General features: G+C 45.9%; 1 protein-coding gene across 1 annotated transcript in view; it reads right to left on the reverse strand.

Moving 5' to 3' along the window:
* cplane1 (ciliogenesis and planar polarity effector 1) overlaps positions 1-22,304 on the reverse strand; it is a 217,567-nt gene that overhangs the window by 148,191 nt on the left and 47,072 nt on the right. The window contains exons 15-20 of the mRNA XM_041185379.1: positions 21,352-21,673; positions 17,873-18,773; positions 14,343-14,497; positions 10,162-10,307; positions 4,615-4,751; positions 2,023-2,192 (exon numbers count right to left, since the gene is read on the reverse strand). Coding sequence (XP_041041313.1) covers positions 2,023-2,192; positions 4,615-4,751; positions 10,162-10,307; positions 14,343-14,497; positions 17,873-18,773; positions 21,352-21,673 — 1,831 coding nt within the window. The remainder of the gene's footprint in view (positions 1-2,022; positions 2,193-4,614; positions 4,752-10,161; positions 10,308-14,342; positions 14,498-17,872; positions 18,774-21,351; positions 21,674-22,304) is intronic.

Raw genomic sequence — 22,304 nt, forward strand, 5'->3', positions numbered from 1 at the left:
TAATATCCATTACAAGCCTACCGACTCCCACAGCTACCTTGACTACAGCTCCTCACACCCCACTTCCTGTAAGGACTCCATCCCATTCTCTCAGTTCTTTCGCCTCCATCGCATCTGTTCCGATGATGCCACTTTCCAAAACAGTTCCTCTAACATGTACTCCTTCTTCCTTAACCAAGGTTTTCCACCCACGGTGGTTGACAGGGCCCTCAACCGTGTCCAGCCCATCTCCCGCGCATCCGCCCTCACACCTTCCTCTCCCTCCCAGAAACATGATAGGGTCCCCCTTGTCCTCACTTATCACCCCACCAGACTCCGCATTTAAAGGATCATCCTCCGCCATTTCCGCCAACTCCAGCATGATGCCACCAACAAAAACACATCTTCCCTTAACCCACCTTGTCGGCATTCCACAGGGATTGTTCCTTCTGGGACACCCTGGTCCATTCTTCCATCACCCCCTACACCTCAACCCCCTCCCTCAGTACCTTCCCACGTAACCGCAGAAGATGCAACACCGGCCCCTTTACTTCTCCCCTCCTCACTGTCCAAGGGCCCAAACATTCCTTTCAAGTGAAGCAGCATTTCACTTACACTTCCCTCAATTTAGTCTACTGCATTCGCTGCTCCCAGTGCGGTTTCCTCTACATTGGAGAGACCAAACGCAGACTGGTGACCGCTTTGTGGAACACCTTCGGTCTGTCTGCAAGCATGACCCAGACCTCCCTGTCGCTGGCCATTTCAACACTCCACCCTGCTCTCTTGCCCACATGTCCGTCCTTGGCCTGCTGCAATGTTCCAGTGAAGCTCAATGCAAACTGGAGGAACAGCACCTCATCTTCCGACTAGGCATTTTACAGTCTTCCGGACTGAATATTGAGTTCAACAACTTCAGATCATGAACTTTCTCTCCCATCCCCGCTCTCTTTCTAATCCCCCTTTTTCTAAATTTATATTTTTTAAATATATTTTTCTTTTCCTAGCTATTTTTAAATTTATTTAAATCCATCGTTCTATCTCCACCTTTTAGCCCATTTCCATCCTTTCCCCCCACCCCACCCCCACTAGGGCTATCTGCCACTTGTTTGTCCTGCTTTCTACCCTTAATGTCCCCATTAGCACATTCCTTTAGATAATATCACCACTGTCAACACCCCTTTGTCCTTTTGTCTATGACAGCTTTGGCAATCTCTTCTTTGCGTCCACCTATCACTGGCCCTCTATCCAGCTCTACCTGACCCACCCCCCCCTTAAACCAGTTTATATTTCACCTCATTTCTATATTCCTTTAGTTCTGTTGAAGAGTCATTTGGACTCGAAATGTTAACTGTGTTCCTCTCCGCAGATGCTGTCAGACCTGCTGAGTTTTTCCAGCTATTTTTGTCTTTGCTTCAGATTGGTTGTTTGGGAAATTCATTTCTTTTTAAAAAGAGAAGCAGAGGGCGAGAGAGAGAGAGAGAGAGCGAGCGAGGATATGGCAGGCGAGAGAGACAGACAGAGGGCTGGAGTGAGAGAGGGTGAGGAGGAGGAGACAGAGGGTGAGGAAGGGAAAGAGAGAGAGAAAGAGACACCAACCTAAAGTGAGAGAGAGAGAGACTGACTACCAGAGAACAAGAGACCCTGGCCAAAAATAACCGGCCAACAGCAAGAGCATGAAGGACCAAGAGTGAGGGTGACCAAGAGAAAGAGAGAGAGAGAAAACAAGCACCGTCTCAGCTGGCTATAAACCATTAATGACCCCCCCCCAACAGTAAAATTGACAATCATGCTAACAATTCTCCTGGAGGCATCTGGAAATGAAAACCAAGCAAAATGCCAAGATACTTAGTTGAAGTATTCCAAATCACACCTGCCACATTCTTGAGCAGTCGGCCGACAGTCCCAACATCTGTAAGCCCATCATATGTGAAATAATATCCCACCTACCCTCCAACACACCTATTCTTTGATAGAGAGGTCATTGGTCTAACCTCAGCTTCTCCACCACTGAAACATAGTGCCCCCTAAAATCAGGATCAATACCTCACAGTCTCTTTCCCATCCATTTGCATTTCCTGTTTTCCAGGTCCCTTGCTGATGTGCTCACTCATCTCTTCTCCAGGTTCCTTGCAGACGGCCTCACTCATCTCTTCTCCAGGTTCCTTGCTGATGCACTTATCCTGGGGAGTCTCCACACCCAAGCTACATTCCATCTGAAATCACAAAGCAGTTTCACAATTCTACAAGAGAGAAATTAACTGATCAATAAAATCAATCAGGCTTCATGTGTATGTCCCTAAGTCCTCAAACCTGTTCCATCACTATTCAGCTCAGTTCAGGGCTCTGTCCTCCCAAAACAATGGGACCCTTCTAGAACTATTCTGCATTCCAGAGCACAGTATGAAGCCAACAAGCAGTGAGGATGTCAGGTCAGGGCTAACAATGCTCCCTCACAAAGGGAAGCCAATGTTCCAATGGCAGAGTGCTCATCATGAAATGGAGGGGGTATCCAGGGTCACCATATTCCACTTGGACACAATTACTTGATATGTCCTAGCCTATTCCTCACTCCCCTGTATCTGTTATTCTATATATTACCCTGAACCACTCAATTAGATTCCAGTCTGTAACACACTCCTAACTATTTTGAAAGCATTGTGAACTGTGAGGAGGATAGTGTAGGACTTCAAAGGAATGGGTGGACAGGTGGTAGATGAAGTTCAGGGCAGAGAAGTGTGAAGTGATTCATTTTGATACGAAGAACATGAGGGACAAAATAAAATAAAGGGTGTAATTCTAAAGGGGGTGCAGGAGCCGAGTGACCTGAGTGTATATGTGTTCACAAAATCATTGATCTTTGTGTCCCTGGGTGCTAAATTAGCAGTCTGCGGAGATTGTAATATTTAAGGTACAGGATGTTCCAATGCTTGTTACATTGGTTCCTGCCTAGGAACAAGAGTGGGACCCTTTGGGAGTGTTTTGATAGATCACCAGATTAGTTCAAGGGCCAGTGAACAATTCTTCTCGAGGCAGTCAGATTTGGGGAGTCAGCCAGCCAGAAGTGTCACAGTGACAGGGACAGAAACAAGTCCCAGTAATGTTAAAGAAAGCTGCTGGGAGCAGACTTTGAGTAAAGAGATGTTAGGGAAAAGGTGTCCCTTTGGAGCAGTGGTGTTCTGCTTGGCGCAGCCATAGATCTGAAAGTCCGCTGGTAAGCTAGTCTTTGAGTGTACTCGGGAATCCAGGGAGAAGAGATCTCGGAAGGCGAGAGTGAAACCTTGTGAGGTGGGCAATTGTTAAAGCCATCCAAATGGGAACGACTTTTTTGAGAGAATTCCAAGGCAAGCTCTTCAAACGTGTGGATTAGAATCCCTCGTGACATAGAGTTTCAACTAGATTGCTTGACTTGGTGTTTACTGACATCGGTCTTGGTTGCATCTGTCATTTACTCTGTAGTGTGGTGTGTAAACCACAGTTTGTCAGCTAATTCACATGTACCTCACACTTAACCTGAATGTTAGAGTATAAGATACATATTATAAATTGTTTTAGCTTCCTGACTTGTATAGTAAAGTTTGTTGAATTTGAATAAGTCACTAGTTCGGCCTCCGCTAGAGCAGTCCATCTAGTTCTGGGCGCCACACTTTAGGAATGATGAGAAGCTCTTAGCGAGGGTGCAGAAAAGGTTCATGAGAATGAAGTTCCTCATCCCTGGAATCAGTTATGAAGATAGATTAGAAGTTAAGGCTGTTTCCTTGAAGAAGAGAAGGCTGAGAGATATTCAAAATCATGAAGGGTCTCGACAGACTAGATAGATAGAAGCTGTTCCCACTCAGGAAAGGTTCGAGGAGAGGGCAGAGGTGTAAAGTAATTGGTAAAAGAAGCAAAAAAGTGATATGAGGAAAAACTTCGAGTGGATAGGGTTTGGAACGCTCTGTCTGAGAGTGCAGTGGAGGCAGGTTCAATTGAAGCATTCAAAATGGAATTAGATTGTTATCTGAAAAGGAAGAATGTGCAGGGTTATATGGAGTAGGCGGGGAAATGTTACTTGGTGAGTTGCTCATTTGGTGAGCCAGTGCAGACACAATGGACCAAAATTCCCTGAACTAACTGTTGGATATCATTGGACAAATATTAGCAATTACAGAAATTCTTCAATATTTTAATGTTATGGTGAGAGACATAGCATGGACCAGAGGTAGCCGACAGAGGATCAGGAACATGGCTTACCAACCTTTCTCAGGAACAATTAGGGGCAGGCAATAAATTTTGGCTTGTTCAACAATGCCTATAGCACATGACAGAATAAAAAATGACCAGTGGAACTCATCACTGAGAAAGGGGTTGGTAAGTTGGATACAAACATGAAATATTCTCCCCTTTGCCTGATCATTCACAGCCTTCTAGGCCCAGGGACACAAAGATCAATGATTTAATGACAACATATACACCCAGGTCCCTGTGCTCATATACCCTCTTTAGAATTCCACCTTTATTTTATATTGTTTCTTCATATCCTATCTAGACTCAGCCTGTGGCCTCACTGGCCATTACCTCCCAGTTTAAACATCCATTTCCTAACTCATGTCCTGAACCATGGGTCTCTGTGCTCCATAATTTTGAGTTCATTGTTACCTCGTCTCTGATTCTCGTTCTGGGCTTGGGTTTTATGCTGATTGATATACAGGGGCTGAAGAGGTAGCAGGGTCTTGGCTCAGGATATTCCTCCTCCTCATACACACGAGTATTAATGAGCCCTTCACGTTCAGGACCTACACAAGCACAAAAGTTCAGTGTTAGTGCATGCTCAAGGCAACATTGAAAATTCTTGACAGGTACCGCTGATGCAGAATTCGATTTCATTATCTCCAGTTGCAGTCCTGCTGTCAGGATGTCTGACAATCCAAGCTGCCTGTCCATTGCCAGGATCAGAGACAACAACTCAAGGATTTTTATTTATTCATTCATGGGATGTGAGTGTCACTGTCTGGGCCAGCATTTATTGTCCATCCCTAATTGCCCTTGAGAAGGTGGTGGTGAGCTGCCCTCTTGAACCGCTGCAGTCCATGTGGTGTAGGTACACCCACAGTGCTGTTAGGGAGGGAGTTCCAGGATTTTGACCCAGTGACAGTGAAGGAATGGTGATATATTTCCAAGTCAGGATGGTGAGTGACTTGGAGGGGAACTTCCAGGTGGTGGTGTTCCCATCTATCTGCTGTCCTTGTCCTTCTAGATGGTAGTGGTCATGGGTTTGGAAGGTGCTGTCGAAGGAGCCTTGGTGAATTCCTGCAATGCATCTTGTAGATGGTACACACTGCTGCTACTGTGTGTCGGTGGTGGAGGGAGTGAATGTTTGTGGATGTAGTGCCAATCAAGCAGCTGCTTTGTCATTCCACACATTCCTGACTCATGCCTTGTAGATGGTGGACTGGCTTTGGGGAGTCAGGAGGTGAGTTTCTCGTTGCAGGATTCCTAGCCTCTGACCTGCTCTTGTAGCCACAGTATTTATATGGCTAGTCCAGTTCAGGTTCTGGTCAATAGTAACCCCCAGGATGTTGACAGTGGGGGATTCAGTGATGTTAATGCCATTGAACATCAAGGGGCGATGGTTGGATTCTCTCTTGTTGGAGATGGTCATTGCCTGGCACTTGTGTGGTGTGAATGTCACTTGCCACTTGTCAGCCCAAGCCTGGATATTGTCCAGGTCTTGCTGCATTTGGACATGGACTGCTTCAACATCTGAGGAGTCGCGAATGGTGAACATTGTGCAATCATCAGTGAACATTCCCCACTTCTGACCTTTTGATGGAAGGAAGGTCATTGATGAAGCAGCTGAAGATGGTTGGGCCGAGGACACTACCCTGAGGAACTCCTGCAGTGATGTCCTGGAGCTGAGATGACTGACCTCCAACAACCACAAACATCTTCCTTTGTGCTCGGTATGACTCCAACCAGTGGAGAGTTTCCCCCCGATTCCCATTGACTCCAATTTTGCTAGGGCTCCTTGATGCCACACTCGGTCAAATGCTGCCTTGATGTCAAGGGCAGTCACTCTCACCTCACCTCAGGAGTTCAGCTCTTTTGTCCATGTTTGAACCAAGGCTGTAATGAGGTCAGGAGCTGAGTGGCCCTGGCGGAACACAAACTGGGTGTCAGTGAGCAGGTTATTGCTAAGCAAGTGCCGCTTGATAGCACTGTTGATGACTCCTTCCATTACTTTACTGATGATGGAGAGTAGGCTGATGGGGCAGTAATTGGCCGGGTTGGGTTTGTCCTGCTTTTTGTGTACAGGACATACCTGGGCAATTTTCCACATAGCCGGGTAGATGCCAGTGTTGTAGCTGTACTGGAACAGCTTGGCTAGGGGTGCAGCAAGTTCTGGAGCACAAGTCTTCAGTACTATTGCCAGAATATTGTCAGGGCCCATAGCCTTTGCAGTATCCAGTGCCTTCAGCCGTTTCTTGATATCATGTGGAGTGAACTGAATTGGCTGAAGACTGGCATCAGGGATGCTGGGGACCTCCGGAGGAGGCCGAGATGCACCATCCAGTCGGCACTTCTGGCTGAAGATTGTAGCAAATACTTCAGCCTTATCTTTTGCACTGATGTGCTGGGCTCCTCCAATATTGAGGAACTAGTAGTTACTGAAGGGGAACCAGTAGATGCAGTACACCTGGATTTCCAAAAGGCATCTAATAAAGTGCCATACAAAGGTTAATTTGCAAGGGCTCATGGAGTTGGGAGTGATATATTAGCATTAATAATGTGACTGATTAAAGGACAGGAAACAGCGATTAGGGATGGAAGGGCAATTGCAAGTTGGCAGGCTGTAACTAGTGGAGTGCCACAGGATCAGTGCTGAGGCCTCAGCTATTTACAACCTATATTCATGGCTTAAGCAAAGAGACAGAGAGTAATGTATCTAAGTTTGCTAATGGTATAAAGCTAGGTGGGACTGCAAACTGTGAGAAGAACACAAAGACGCTGCAAAGATATAGACAGGTTAAGTGAGTGGGCAACAAGTGGGCAGACGGGTGTATAATGTAGGGGAGTGTGAGGTTATCCACTTTGGTGGTGAGGGTAGAGAGGTGGAATATTTTTTAAACGTTGTGTAACTTGTACATTTTGATGTTCAGGGGGACTTAGGTGTAGTCAGACAATGAAATCAGAAAGTTCGCTTGCAGGTACAGCAAGCAATTAGGATGGAAAATGGCATGTTATTGCAAGGGGATTGGAGGACAAAAATGAAGAAGTCTTGCTACAATTGTGCAGGGTTTTGGTGGGACTACACTTGGAATGCTGGGTGCAGTTTTGGTCTCCGGTGTTTAAGGAAAGATAAACAGGCCCATTGTCCAAAATCAGCACCCTCGGGACAGACACTGTACAAGATTTCAGATTTTCCTAGATTTTGGATTACTCACTGGATCAGCTGAAAGCAGGCAAGAGATAAGGATAAACATTTTACTTTCAGATTGATTCATCTTCTCTTTCTGACGTTGGCAATCCCTCCTGGGTACCTGTATTAACCCAGGAGATATTCTCGGTGAGGCGAGTTCCTTAGAATTAATATCCAGGTTTCAGAGTGAGGATGCCAAAAAATACTGGTCAGTGGTTACAATGATTTCAAGAATGTGTTTTGTGTAAGCACCCATATAACCACATATTGTATTTCAAAGACGATGTGGTTATTCATTTTTGTTCTCCAATCACCGGGTTCTGTAGGCTGAGAGAAAAATGTCCAGTTTTTGGACAGCCAGATTTGGGGTACTGCACCTGTACTTACATTGAAGACAGTACAGTGAAGGTCCCCTAGATTGGTCACTGTGATAAGAGGGTTGGCCTATGATGGGAGGCTGCATAAATTAGGTCTATATGCTCTGCAGTTTAGAAGAATGTGAGGTGATTCATTGAAACATACAAGGTTCTGATGGGGGTTGAGAGGGCGGAAGCTGGCTGGGGAATCTAGAACACTGGGCACAGTCTCAGGATAAGGGGCAGATCATTTAGGACCGAGATGAGAAGACAATTCATCACTCAAAAGGTTGCAAATCTTTGGAATTCTCTACCCCAGAGGTTTGTGGATGCTCCACCATTGAATACATTAGATTGGAAAATAGCGAACATAATTCCTTTATTCAAAAAGGGAGACAGAAAACAGGAAACTATCAACCAACTGGTTTAACATCAGTCACAGGGAAAATGTTAGAAACTATGTTAAAGACGCTATAGCAGGGCGCTTAGAAAAATTCAAGGTAATCAGGCAGAGTCGTCATGGTTTTGTGAAAGGGAAATCATGTTTAACTAATTTATTGGAGTTCTTCGAAGGAGTCACATGTGCTGTGGATAAAGAGGGACTGGACGATGTACCATACTTAGATTTCCAGAAAGCATTTAATAACATCAAAGGTTACTGTGGAAAACAAAAGCTCATGGTGTAGGGGGTAATAGATTGGCATGGACAGAAGATTGGCTAGCTAACAGGAAACAAAGAGTAGGCCTAAATGGATCATTTTCTGGTTGGCAGGATGTAACAAGTGGTGAGCCACAGGGATCCGTGCTGGGACCTCAACTTTTTACAATTTATATAAATGACTTGGATGAAGGAACCAAAGGAATGGTTGCTAAATTTGCTAAATGACACAAAGATAGGTAGGAAAGTAAATTGTGAAGAGGATATATGGAGACTACAAAGGGTTAAATAGATTAACTGAGCGGGCAAAGATCTTACAAATGGAGAATAATGTGGGAAAATATGAGTTTGTCCATTTTGGCAGGAAGAATAAAAAGAAGCATGTTATCTAAAATGAGAGATTGCAGCGCTCTGAGATTCAGAGGGATCTGGGTGTCCTAGTGCATGAATCACAAAAAGCTAGTATGCAGGTACAACAGGTAATTAAGAAAGCTAATAGAATGTTACTGTTTATTGTGAGGGGAATTTGGATATAAAGGTAGGGAGGTTATGCTTCAGTTATACAGGGCATTGGTGAGAGCACATCTGGAGTGCTGTGTATAGCAATGGTCTCCTTATTTAAGGAAGGGTGTAAATGCATGGGAAACAGTTCAGAGAAGGTTTACCAGGCTAATACCAGGAATGGGTGGGTTGTCTTATGAAGAAAAGTTGGACAGACTAGGCATCAGCTGGAGTTTAGAAGAGTAAGAGGAGTCTTGATTGAAACATATAAGATCCTGAGGGATCTTGACAGGGTGAATGTGGAGAGGATGTTTCCTCTTGTGGGAGAATCTAGAACTAGGGGTCACTGTTTAAAAATAAGGGGTCGCTCATTTAGGACAGAGATGAGGAGAAATTTTTTTCTCAGAGTGTCGTGAGACTTTGGAACTCTCTTCCTCAAAAGGCGGTGGAAGCAGAGTCTTTGACCATCTTTACATCAAAGCTAGATAGATTCTTGATTAACAAGGGGGTGAAAGGTTATCGGGGGTAGATGGGAATGCGGAGTCCAGGTTACAATCAGATCAGCCATGATCTTATTGAATGGTGGAACAGGCTCAAAGGGGCCCTATGGTCTACTCCTGTTCCAAATTTGTATTTTGTGTGTACATTTAAGGCTGATGTAGACAGATATTTGGTTTCTCAGGGATCAAGGAATAAAAGGAGTGAGCAGGAATGTGGAGATAAAGCGCAAAATCAGCCAAGATTGGACTGAGTGGCAGAGCAGGCTCGATGGACCATATGATCCATCTCTTCTTAAAATTACAGACGGAAACAGCTGCTCAGGTAGAGGGTTCTAGATTTACTCTCTCTCCTGTTCCCTGTCCCAGTATCTCGCTGGGCCCACTCTACCTCACACACCCTTCCAGAGCTTCTTTCTTCTTTCATGGGTGTGGGTGTCGTTGGCAAGGCCAGCAGCATCTGTTGCCCGTCCCTTGTTGACCTTGAACTAAGAGGCTTCCCAGGCCATTTCACAGGCCAGTTAAGAGTCAACCACATTGCTGTGGGTCTGGAGTCACATGTAGGCCAGACCAGGTAAGGATGGCAGATTCCCTTCCCTAAAGGACATTAGTGACCCAGGTGGGTTTTTACAACAATTGACGATAGTTGTCATGGTCAACATCACTGAGGCTAGCTTTATATTCCAGATCTATTAATTGATTTTAATTCCCACCAGTTGCCGTGGGAGGTCTCTCTCACATTCCCTCGCGAGGCTCACACCCACACACACTTACCCTGTTTGTGAGCCGCATGTCCCCCTGGACCACCTGCTGATTCCTCTTCTTCAGTCCCACTGTCGGAGTCTGATGTCAGCTCCTCTGGAGGATTCAGATTGGTGTGACTCAGATCCTGCTTCTGAAAGCCTTCTGCATCATCTGACCTGTCAGTGACGTAGCACAGGTTAAGGTAACACATTGACTATTTGGCACACTAGATGAAACCCATCCCAGTGTGATACTGGGTCACGCACTGAGGTAAGCAGCAGCTTCTATACCTAGTCTGTGTCACATTAACTAGCCAGAGCTTAAAGAAGAACCAAGATGAGGCAGTTACAAAACAAAAACAGAATTACCTGGAAAAACTCAGCAGGTCTGGCAGCATTGGCGGAGAAGAAAAGAGTTGACGTTTCGAGTCCTCATGACCCTTCGACAGAACAGCACCAGGAGAGAAATGGAAAGCAATGAAGGTGAACAAGGCAAAAGAGAGATATGGAAATCTTGTCGCAGAGACGAACAGAACTTCTTCAAGGAGGTAGGCATTTCTTGAAGAGCAGTGGCAGTCAATTAAACACAGAGATAAAAACAAAAAACTGCGGATGCTGGAAATCCAAAACAAAAACAGAATTACCTGGAAAAACTCAGCAGGTCTGGCAGCATCGGCAGAGAAGAAAAGAGTTGACGTTTTGAGTCCTCATGACCCTTCGACAGAGGCAGTTACACATGGGTTAGAGTGCACGAAAGCAGATGCGCCAAATCACAGCACAAGACCAACAACAAAAACACCAATCACAGCGCAAGACCAACAACAAAGGCACCAATCAAAGCGCAGGTCCAACAACAAAGGCACCAATCAAAGCGCAGGTCCAACAACAAAGGCACCAATCACAGCGCAGGTCCAACAACAAAGGCACCAATCACAGCGCAGGTCCAACAACAAAGGCACCAATCACAGCGCAGGTCCAACAACAAAGGCTCCAATCACAGCGCAGGTCCAACAACAAAGGCTCCAATCACAGCGCAGGTCCAACAACAAAGGCTCCAATCACAGCGCAGGTCCAACAACAAAGGCACCAATCATAGCGCAGGTCCAACAACAAAGGCACCAATCACAGCACAGGTCCAACAACAAAGGCATCAATCACAGCGCAGGTCCAACAACAAAGGCACCAATCACAGCGCAGGTACAACAACAAAGGCACCAATCACAGCGCCGGTCCAACAACAAAGGCACCAATCACAGCGCCGGTCCAACAACAAAGGCACCAATCACAGCGCCGGTCCAACAACAAAGGCACCAATCACAGCGCCGGTCCAACAACAAAGGCACCAATCACAGCGCCGGTCCAACAACAAAGGCACCAATCACAGCGCGAGACAATTAACAGATGCACCAATCACAGTGCAGGACAAACAGGTGTACACCAATCACAATGCAGTACAAACAACAGATGCACCAATCACATTGCAAGACTAACAACAGATGCACCAATCACAGTGCAGGACTAACAACAGATACACCAATCACAGTGCAGGACTAACAGCAGATGCACCAATCACAGTGCAGGACTAACAGCAGATGCACCAATCACAGTGCAGGACTAACAGCAGATGCACCAATCACAGTGCAGGACTAACAGCAGATGCACCAATCACAGTGCAGGACTAACAGCAGATGCACCAATCACAGTGCAGGATTAACAACAGATACACCAATCACAGTGCAGGACTAACAACAGATACACCAATCACAGTGCAGGACTAACAACAGATACACCAATCACAGTGCAGGACTAACAACAGATATACCAATCACAGTGCAGGACTAACAGCAGATACACCAATCACAGTGCAGGACTAACGGCAGATACACCAATCACAGTGCAGGATTAACAGCAGATGCACAAAACAAAAACAGAATTACCTGGAAAAACTCAGCAGGTCTGGCAGCATCGGCGGAGAAGAAAAGAGTTGACTTTTCGAGTCCTCATGACCCTTCAACAGAACTGAGTAAAAATAGGAAATAGAGCTATGTTTACCTAGTTCTGTTGAAGGGTCATGAGGACTCAAAACGTCAACTATTTTCTTCTCCGCCGATGCTGCCAGACCTGCTGAGTTTTTCCAAGGTAATTCTGTTTTTCTTTTGGATTTCCAGCATCCGCAGCTTTTTGTTTTTATACAGATGCACGGATCTGCTTTCCAATTACGTATCAGATTTCAAGAAGTTTTGTTTTGGCAACAATAATTTACTGGATTCAGGGCACAGAATCCTCCCTCCTCACTGTCCCCAAAACTTATCACAACTCATTTAAGGTGATGCTTTTATTCAGCTGTAAGTGGCTGAGCCAGCGTTTATTGCCCATCCCTAATTGCCCTGGATAAGGTGGTGGTGAAGCTGCCTCCTTGAACCGCTGCAGTCTGTGTGGTGTAGGTACAGGAGTACAGGCCATTCCTTTTAGACCTTTTAGTGATTTGATGCAAAAGATTGTCTCAACCAAATTGCTGTGGGTCTGGAACACATGTAAGCCAGGCTAGGTAGGGGCTGCAGATTTCCTTCCCTAAAAGGCATTAGTGAACCAGATGGGTTTTTACGACAATTGACAATGGTTTCATGGTCATCATTAGAATCTTAATTCCAGATTTTTTATTGAATTCAAATTCCACCATCTGCTGTGATGGGATACAACCTCGGTTCCCCAGAGCATTACCCTGGGTCTCTGGATTACTAGTCCAGCAACAATACTACTGCATCACCCCTCCCCAAATGCCCTTGAGAAGCTGGTAGTGAGCTGCCTTCTTGAACGCTACAGTCCATGGGATGCAGGTAGTGGTGTGCTCTCTCAGCTCCCACAGTGCTGTTAGGAAGGGAGTTGGAGGATTTTCACCCAGAGGCGATGAAGCAATGGCAACTTGTGGAAAAGCTTTGTTACATAGTGAGTGGTTAGGAGCTTGAATGCACTGCCTGAGAGTGTGGTTCAATCGAGGCTTCCAAAAGGGAATTGTGTATTTTCTGAAGAGGAATATTTTGCAGATATACAGAGAAAAGGCGGGAGAGGGGCAGTGATGAGTTGCTCCTTCAGGGAGTTGGCATATTTGGGTCAAATGGCTTCCTCCTGTGCTGTGACCATTCTCTAAGTCTAACCCACTCACAGACATTGCCCACCATCGGCTACGCAGGACCTGGTATTAAAACTATCCTGAGAACATGGCTCTGCTTTGGGTTGGACAAAGACATCAGCGCCTTTACTGAACTTGTGAAACTTTCCTTGTGTGTAAGGACCCGGGTGAGTTTGGAAATCCCACTGCCCAAGGATTCTCGAGTTATTTATGGCACAAAAGGATGCCATTTAGCCCATCGAGTCCATGCTAGCTCTCTGCAGAGCAATCCAGTCAGCCCATTCACCCACTCATTCCTGTAACCTTGCAAGTTTGTTTCCTTTAAGCGTCCATCTGATTTCCTTTTGTAATCATTGATTGTTTCCACTTCCACCACCCTCGTGTGCAGCAAGTTCTAGGTCATTACCATTTGTTTTGTAAAAAAGTTCCTCCTCACATTCTTCCTGCTTCTCTTGCCGAAGATTTTAAATCTGTATCACCTGTGTCCTTATACCAGGACTGGAGGACACATATTCCAGTTGCATTGTTGAGTGCTCCCTGAGTCCTTGCTTCATTTACTCAGTTACAGTTCTGGTGGCTGCATTACAAGAAAGGTGTGATCACACGAGAGAGGGCATAGAGGAGGTGTATGAAATTGTTGCCAGAAATGGAGAATTTTAACTAGGATTGGATAGGCTGGGATTGTTTTCCTTGGAGCAGGGGAGATTGGGGAGATTTTAATTGAGGTGTTTAAAATTATGAGGGACCTAGATAGAGTCTTTTAATGTGGAAGCATCCATCCTTCAAATGATCATTGATGTAGAAACTAAATAGCATGTTTAAATGGGACAAGCCTCAAGAAAACCACCTCCACTATCAATGTTCTCAGTACAAATGGCTCCAAGTTCCTCCATGTTACTTATCCCACTGATAAGGTCACATGACTGTCCTTGGGATGACTGCAAGACAGAACCATAGCAGCTCATACACTTAATCACCACTTACTCACAGCACCGAAAGGTTCAAGGCTCTCAGCCTTGCATCTCGGACTCTCCTTAAGCTCAGTAACTCTGCCCATGTGCACGATAAACTTCTAAACTTACGGTACGAAAGGTCGAACATCTCCTTCAATATCAGCCTCCAAGTCCATGACAGGTGTCCTCAAAGATCCTGGGTAGCCCGTGTCCACACTGCTCTCCCTGTCCAGCTTCAGGGTGGGCTGCTCAGGCTGGTACACAGTCAGCTGTCTCTCTGATTTCTGTAAACAAGACATGACAACAATCCAACAAGGCCATTGCTCAGAATGGGAAAAAGGATTTGCACAGGGCCTTTCTCACCCCCAGGAAGGTCCAAATTGTTTTGCAGCCAATGAAGAATTTTCAACTGTAGTCACCATTGTTATATAGAGAAACAAGGTATCCAGTTTGTGCACAGCAAGCTCCCAGTAACAGCAATATGGGAAGGATCAGACAATCTATTTTAGTGATGTTGATTAAGGAAACAGTGGCGAGGGGGAGGCGAGGGGAAGGGAGCAAGAGAGGCAGCAAGGGAATGGGGCAGGGCAATGGGACCAGATGGAGGGGAGGGGAATAGCATGGGGCAATGGGGCCAGGGGGGAAGGGGAGGGAATGGTGGAGGGGGCAATAGGAGGGAGAAGGGGTGAGGGCGATAGGGGGAAGGGGCGAGGGGGTTGGGTAAGGGAGGGGGAAGATGTGAGGGACAGAGGAAGATGTGAGGGGGATGGGAAGGGATGAGGGCAATGGGGAGGGGAGGAAAAGGGGATGAGGAGAGTGGTGGGGTAGGGGGCAAGGTGAAGGGGAGGGGAAGTAATGAGGACAATGAGGAGGGGAGATGAGGGGAAGGGAGTGAGGGGAAGGAAAAAGGGGACGTGGGGAAGGGGAAAGGGAGCAAGGGCAACTACAAGAGGAGGAGAAGGGGTGAATTGGAGGAGAAAGGGGCAATGGTGACTGGGAGGGGAGGTGAAGTGAGTGAGGAGGAGGGGAAGGGACTGAGCGCATTGGGTAGGGGAGCACAATGTGATTCTGCGCCCTATGGATGATACCAAGTTGTATACTAAGTCTCTGCAGGTCAAAATAGGTGGCCAGTGTTCCTGATCACAATCCATTCACACTGTCTCCTGTCTGGACATTGGAGAAAGACAATGGTGAAACCTGTGGGTCACGATCCTGCCCAAACTCAGAGTCCAGGCTCAAAATAGCACAGGGACAAATAAACCAATCATAGTGCAGGACTAACAACAGATGCACCAATCACAAAGCAGGACAAACATCAGCTGCACCAATCTGCTTTCCAATTACATATCAGATTTCAAGGAGTCCTGAGCTTAGCTCTCTAATGTGCTAATACCATCATCAATTAACAGAACCACCCCTCCACCTTTTCCTAACTTCCTGTTGTTCCTAAATGTCACCTACCCTTCAATGCTCAGGTCCCGATCTATATCATCCTATAGCCATGTCTCTGTAATGTCTATCAGGTCGTATTTATTTATTTCCATTTGCGCTATCAGTTCATCTGTTTTGTTTTGAATGCTACATGTGTTTAGATACAGGACCTTTAGTTTTGTCCTTTTATTATTTTTGTAGCGTCTAGCCTTATCTGCTGGTTTACTCTTTGTCCCTCCCTTCCTATCATTTCCCATATTAATACATTTCTCTCTTACCTTGTCTCTACTCTTTGGTTGACCACATCTTCCCAAATTTGATCCCTTGCCCCCACTATTCAGTTTCAAACCCTCTCTATTTCCCTAGTTATGCGACTCAATAGAACACCAACCCCTGTACAGTTCGGGTGTAGACTGTCCCAGCAGTACAGATCCCACTTTCCCCATTACTGGTGCCAGTGCCCCATGAACTGGAACCCACTTCTCCCACACCCAGTCTTTGAGCCACACATTCATTTCTCTCATTTTATTTGTCCTATGCTAATTTGCATGTGGCCCAGGTAATAATCCAGAAATTATTACCTTTGAGGTTCTGCTTCTTAATTTGGTGCCGAGCTCCTCATACTGACTCTGCAGAACATCCTCCCTCATCCTGCCCATGCAGTTGGTACCTACATGGACCACGATGACTGGGTCCTCCCCCTCCCACTGCAAATTCCTCTCCAGCCCTGAGCAGATGTCCCGAACCCTGGCATCGGGCAGGCAACACAGCCATATGGACTCCTGCTCTTTGTTACAGAGTGTCAATCCCCCTCACTGTACTGTCCCCTACTCCCACTACATTCCTTTTTGCTCCCCACGGTTTGGATGACTTCCTGTACCACGGTGCCATGGTCTGTTTTCTCATCTACCCTGCAGTCCCCACTCTCATCCAAACAAACCGAGAGAACCTCAAACCTGTTGGACAGTTGCAGAGGCTCACACTCTGCGCTCCTGCCCTCTGGGTCCCCTTACCTGTCAAACCCTCCTGTCCCTGACCACTGACCAAATCAGAAGACCCTGTCCTAAATGGCGTGACTGCCTCCTGACATAAAGCATCCAGATAGCTTTGCCCCACCCTGATGTGTCGCAGTGTCTGCAGCTCAGCCTCCAGCTCAATGACTCTGAGCCGATGCTCCTCAAGCAAACACTTACTGCAGACATCCAAGGATACTGAGGGAAGCGAGTGGAAATTGCAGTCATTGGCCATAATTTTCCAAACTTCCTTAGACTCAGGGTGTTGCCAGAGGACTGGAGAATTGCAAACGCTACACCCCTGTTCAAAAAAGGTGTAACAATAAGCCAGCATCCACAGACCAGTCAGTTTAACCACAGCATTGGGGAAGTTTTTAGAAATGATAATTTGGGATAAAATTAATAGACACTTGGACAAATGCGGATTAATTAAGGAAATCCAGCATGAATTTCTTAAGGGAAATCATGTTTGACTAACTTGTGGAGTTTTTTGATGAGGCAACAGAGAAGCTTGATGAGGGTAATAAAGAACAAAGAACAAAGAAAAGTACAACACAGGAACAGGCCCTTCGGCCCTCCAAGCCTGCGCCGATCATATTGCCCGTCAACTAAAACATTTTGCACTTCCGGGGTCCGTATTCCTCTATTCCCATCCTATTCATGTATTTGTCAAGCTGCCTCTTAAACACCGCTATCGTACCTGCTTCCACCACCTCCTCTGGCAGCGAATTCCAGACACTAATGATGTTGGTGTGGTGTATACATCAACTTCCAAAGGCATAGAGCTCATGGAATAAAAGGGGCAGCAGCATCATAGATGAGAAATTGCCTGAGTGACAGGGAACAGGGAGTAGTGGTTAAATGATGTTTGTAGTGGAGTTCCCCAGAGGTCAGTGTTCGGACCCTTGTTCTGCCTGATCCATTTTCATGATCTAGACCTTGATGTATAGGGAGCAATTTCAAAATTTGTGGATGATATGAAACTTGGAAGCACTGTGAACTTTGAGGAGGATAGTGTAGAAATTCAGAAGGGAATTGGATTATTATCTGAAAAGGAAAAAAAAAATATGCAGGGCTGTGGGGAAAGGCAGGAGGAATGACACTAGGTGAATTGCTCCTTTCGAGACCCAGCACAGACACAATGGGCTGAATGGCTGCCTCCTGTGCTGTAACCATTCTCTGAAATCAAGAGGGGAAAACTGTACCATAACATACCCTGTGGTTGCAGTTGTCCAGTGTCTGAGTCTTCAGGTCTCTGTCTAGCAGCCACAGGGAGCGGAGGATGGCAGGCATTGATGTTTTGACCCGTATGGCAGTGCTCTGTTCCAGTAACTTTTCCACTTTGTGAAGGCCACAGAGCAGCCTCTGCTCAGACCATCGGATCATCCACTCCAGCAGCTTCGCCATGCCCTGGAACTTGACTTCCAGCTCGGGAGTGAGGTCCTCTTCCAATAGAGCAAACACTGACAAGCAGGGAGTGTGGTCTGTCCTCACAGGCCTCTTGATGGAGCAGGCAGGGTCAGGAGCAGCTGCCCAGTTCTGGAACACATTGAACTGACGGGGCAAAGAGTGCAACCTTAACCCAAACAGGCCTCTGCCCCTCACCCTGCCCCGAGTACCAGCAGCAGGAAAATAACTGTGGACATTGTGCTCATTTGACAATACTTCAGAGTGGGCAGTGGAGTGGAACAACCCCGGAGCGGGGGAGGAGACTGGGGGTTTCGATCCTCCCCCGCAGCCCAGGTTCTCGCTCCGATGCCACTCGGACATTAAGCAAGAGCTGCTCTTTGTTCTGGAGACCTCCCCAGCAGCTCTGGTCCTGCTCTGCCGCCGCTTTAGAGTGGTGTGAACCTGGAATACCAACGAGTTCAGCTCCAGTTCCTTCAGGTAGGCTGAGCAGCTGGTCAGCAGTGGGACAGCTGGATCCTCATTCACTATCCGGTCTCTCTCCAACAGGTAGCTCAGGAACAATTCTAGGAACTTCACATACTCCTCATCGCCACGTTCAAACTCCCACGAACCAACCACAGGCAGACAAGGTGTGTATACTTGTAAGCCTCCATCCTTTCCGGTATTCCTGCTGGCTGATGTCCTCTGGGGGCTGGATGCTGTGTTCCTACAAATACAGAATAAAGCCCCTGTGACGCTCGGTTACACATTTTTTGAGCATAGAAAAATACAGCACAGAAGAAAGCCATTCAGCCCATTGTTCCCATGCTGCCCCTTTGGTAGATCTATCCAGTTAACCCCATTCAACTGCTCTTTCCCCAGAGCTCTATAAATGACTCTAACCAATTCTCTATTGAAAGTTATTATTTAATCTACTTCCATCAACCTTTTAGGCAGAGTGCATTCCAAATCACAGCAACTTAACAGGGACAAAACGGTTCCTCATGTCATCTCTGCTTCTTCTGCCGATCACCTTCAATCCACATGCTCTGGTTATCAATCCATCAGCCATCAGAAATAGTTTCTCTTTACTTACTCTGTCAAAACCATTCAAGAATTTGAACGCCTCCCTTTAACATTGGCTGCTCTAAGGACAACCACCCCTTAGCTGCTGTCATTCCAGTAAATCTTCTCTGCACCCTCTCCAATGACTTCACATCCTTCCTAATGTCTGCTCCTGCTAGGAACTAGATTTAGTTTTAACTAAGTTATATTTAGATTTGTGGGTGTTAGGAACAAGATATAGCTTTAAGTTTAATTTATACTTCTTCTATTTGTGTGCTAAGAAAGGTGAAACCTAGGTTTGGTTTCATTTTAGAGCTTTATTTCTGATGGAGCTGGGAAGTCTCCAGGCCCTGGAGACTTGTATGGCCCAGCCCTTGTTTGGATACGTTTTTAATGAGGTTTTACAACTCTAGGTTAAGAGATGGGTTACCAAGGCGTTAGTAGTTTAGGAAAGTTAAAACAGAAACAAAGAGTAGGGAAAAACTGTGCTGTTGCCTTGCAACAGGGAACCAGAGAGAGACCCACAAAGACACAGGGAGAGACAGAAAAGCAGACTTTAGTTCATTTGGTATGTGTATACCACAAAGTCAAGACAGATTAGGTCCAAGACTCACATGTATTGCTCTAAAGTTAAAGTAATAATGAGTTTAGAGTGAGTTTTCTGGGTAATCACCAATTGTGGAAGGACTTCCAATACATGTTCAGAAGTCTACGGGACAAGAAACCTCTGCAACTAAATCAGCTCTAGCCTTGGTGTGGAAACAGTGGTACCCCTTCACTGGAGTGTCAGTCTGTGAGGGTATTGCTGGGATAAAGGGGATAGCGTGAGTTTGAGTCATTTTTTCTTGGTGTCTGTGTTGAAATCTTCCCAACCTTTTTGTTGTCTCATGTAATATAGTTAATGTTTCTTGTTTACTAAATGATTATCTTTTTGTTTAAAAGTTTCAGTAAGTAATATATTTTTTAACTGTGGAGGGTACTTACTGAAACAGATTCACAGGAGTCTGCTGTTAACTTTTAAACAAAAAGATAAGCATTTATTAAACAATAAACATGACAGCAAACTCCATTCTGGGATCTGATTTGTCCGCTAATAACATCAGCTGGGGTCATAACCGGTCCTCAAAATTGAACACAATAGCCCAGCTGAGATCACATCAATACTTTTTAAATGTTTAGCAACATATCCTTGTTGTATTCTGTGCCTCTATTTATAAACCAGAGTTCCAATTTTTGATATTTTTTATCCATTCATAGGATGTGGGCTTCGCTGGCTGGACCAGCATTTATTGTCCATCCCTAGTTGCCCTTGAGAAGGTGGTGATGAGCTGTCTTCTTGAATTGCTGCAGTCCATGTGGTGTAGGTACACCCACAGTGCTGTTAGGAAGGGAGTTCCAGGATTTTGACCCAGTGACAGTGAAGGAATGGCGATATATTTCCAAGTCAGGATGGTGAGTGACTTGGAGGGGAACTTCCAGGTGGTGGTGTTCCCATGCATTTGCTATCCTTGTCCTTTTAACACACTTTCCATCAGTGGTAGAGGCAGTGTATGTTGAAGGTGGTGGATGTGGGGCCAATCAATCGGGCTGCTTTGTCCTGGATAGTGTCCAACTTCTTGAGTGTTGTTGGAGCTGCACTCATCCAGGCAAGTGGGGAATATTCCATCACACTCCTGACTTGTGCCCTGTAGATGGTGGACAGGCTTTGGGGAGTCAGGAGGTGAATTACTTGTCTCAGAATTTGAAGCCTCTGTCTTGCTCCTGTGGTCACTGTATGTCTAGGGTTGGTCCAGTTTAATTTCTAGTCAATGGTAATCTCAGGATGTTGGTAGTGGGGGATTCAGTGATGGGAATGCCATTGAATGTCAAGGAGCAATGGTTGGATTCTCTCTTTTTGGAGATGGTCATTGCCTCACTTGTGTGGCACAAATGTTACTTGCCACTTCCCAGCCCAAGCTCTCTATCACAGGTTCTGTAATCTCCCTGAGACTCTGCTCTGTGCTCTCTCCCCATGCACACACTTCCCCATCCTGTGCCCATTTCTCTCAATCCCACCTTCCCCCCATATTCCTCAATTCCACCTAGACGTATCACTTCCTTCCCTGGTAATTTATTCCATAACTCGGATTAGCCTTCGAGTACACAGGTGTCTCTGACATTGCTTCTCACTCTGGAATTCCCATTTGTTATGTGAATCCTAGATGTGCTCCGCTCTCCACTTTACATGAACCATGTGTTACCTGTGACCAGTGCCCATCAGTTGCTGGATATTGTCCCGCCATTCACTCAGATCCTGGAATTCCTCCGATATACTGTCTGTCATGTCTCCATCGCCCTGGCTCTGGCCTCTTCTGGTGTCCGTCAAAGAGCTTCTGCTCAGACTTGTCCCCAAGGAAAACTGATCATACATTTGGTCCTCTTGGTCCCTCAACCTCTCTTCAGCTCGTTCCCATATGTGCTGTTCAATAGGACCAATGTTCTGCACTGTCCGCTTCATCATTTTTATCTTCTGTCGATAAAGATCATGCAGCAGGACTGACATCATCTCCTCTCCATCGGGGCCTGAAAAACAAAAGAGATTTCAGAGTTCGCCAAGACCTCCCACTTCCACCTCTGTAACATCCCCCAAATCCACCTCTGTAACATCACCCAAATTCACCTCTGTAACATCACTCATATCCACCTCTGTAACATCACCCAAATCCACCTCTGTAATATCACCCATATCCACCTCTGTAACATCACCCAAATTCACCTCTGTAACATCACCCAAATCCACCTCTGTAACATCACCCATATCCACCTCTGTAACATCACCCAAATCCACCTCTGTAATATCACCCATATCCACCTCTGTAACATCACCCAAATCCACATCTGTAACATCACTCAAATCCACCTCTGTAATATCACCCAAATCCACATCAGTAACATCACCCAAATCCATCTCTGTAACATCACCCAAATCCACATCAGTAGCATCACCCAAATTCACTTCTGTAACATCACCCAAATTCAACTCTGTAACATCACCCAAATCTACCTCTGTAACATCACCCAAATCTACCTCTGTAACATCACCCAAATCCACATCAGTAACATCACCCAAATCCACCTCTGTAACATCACCCAAATCCACCTCTGTAACATCACCCAAATCCACATCTGTAACATCACCCAAATCCACATCTGT

The sequence above is a fragment of the Carcharodon carcharias genome, chromosome 4 (assembly GCF_017639515.1).
Source record: "Carcharodon carcharias isolate sCarCar2 chromosome 4, sCarCar2.pri, whole genome shotgun sequence".
Classification (NCBI taxonomy): Eukaryota; Metazoa; Chordata; class Chondrichthyes; order Lamniformes; family Lamnidae; genus Carcharodon; species Carcharodon carcharias.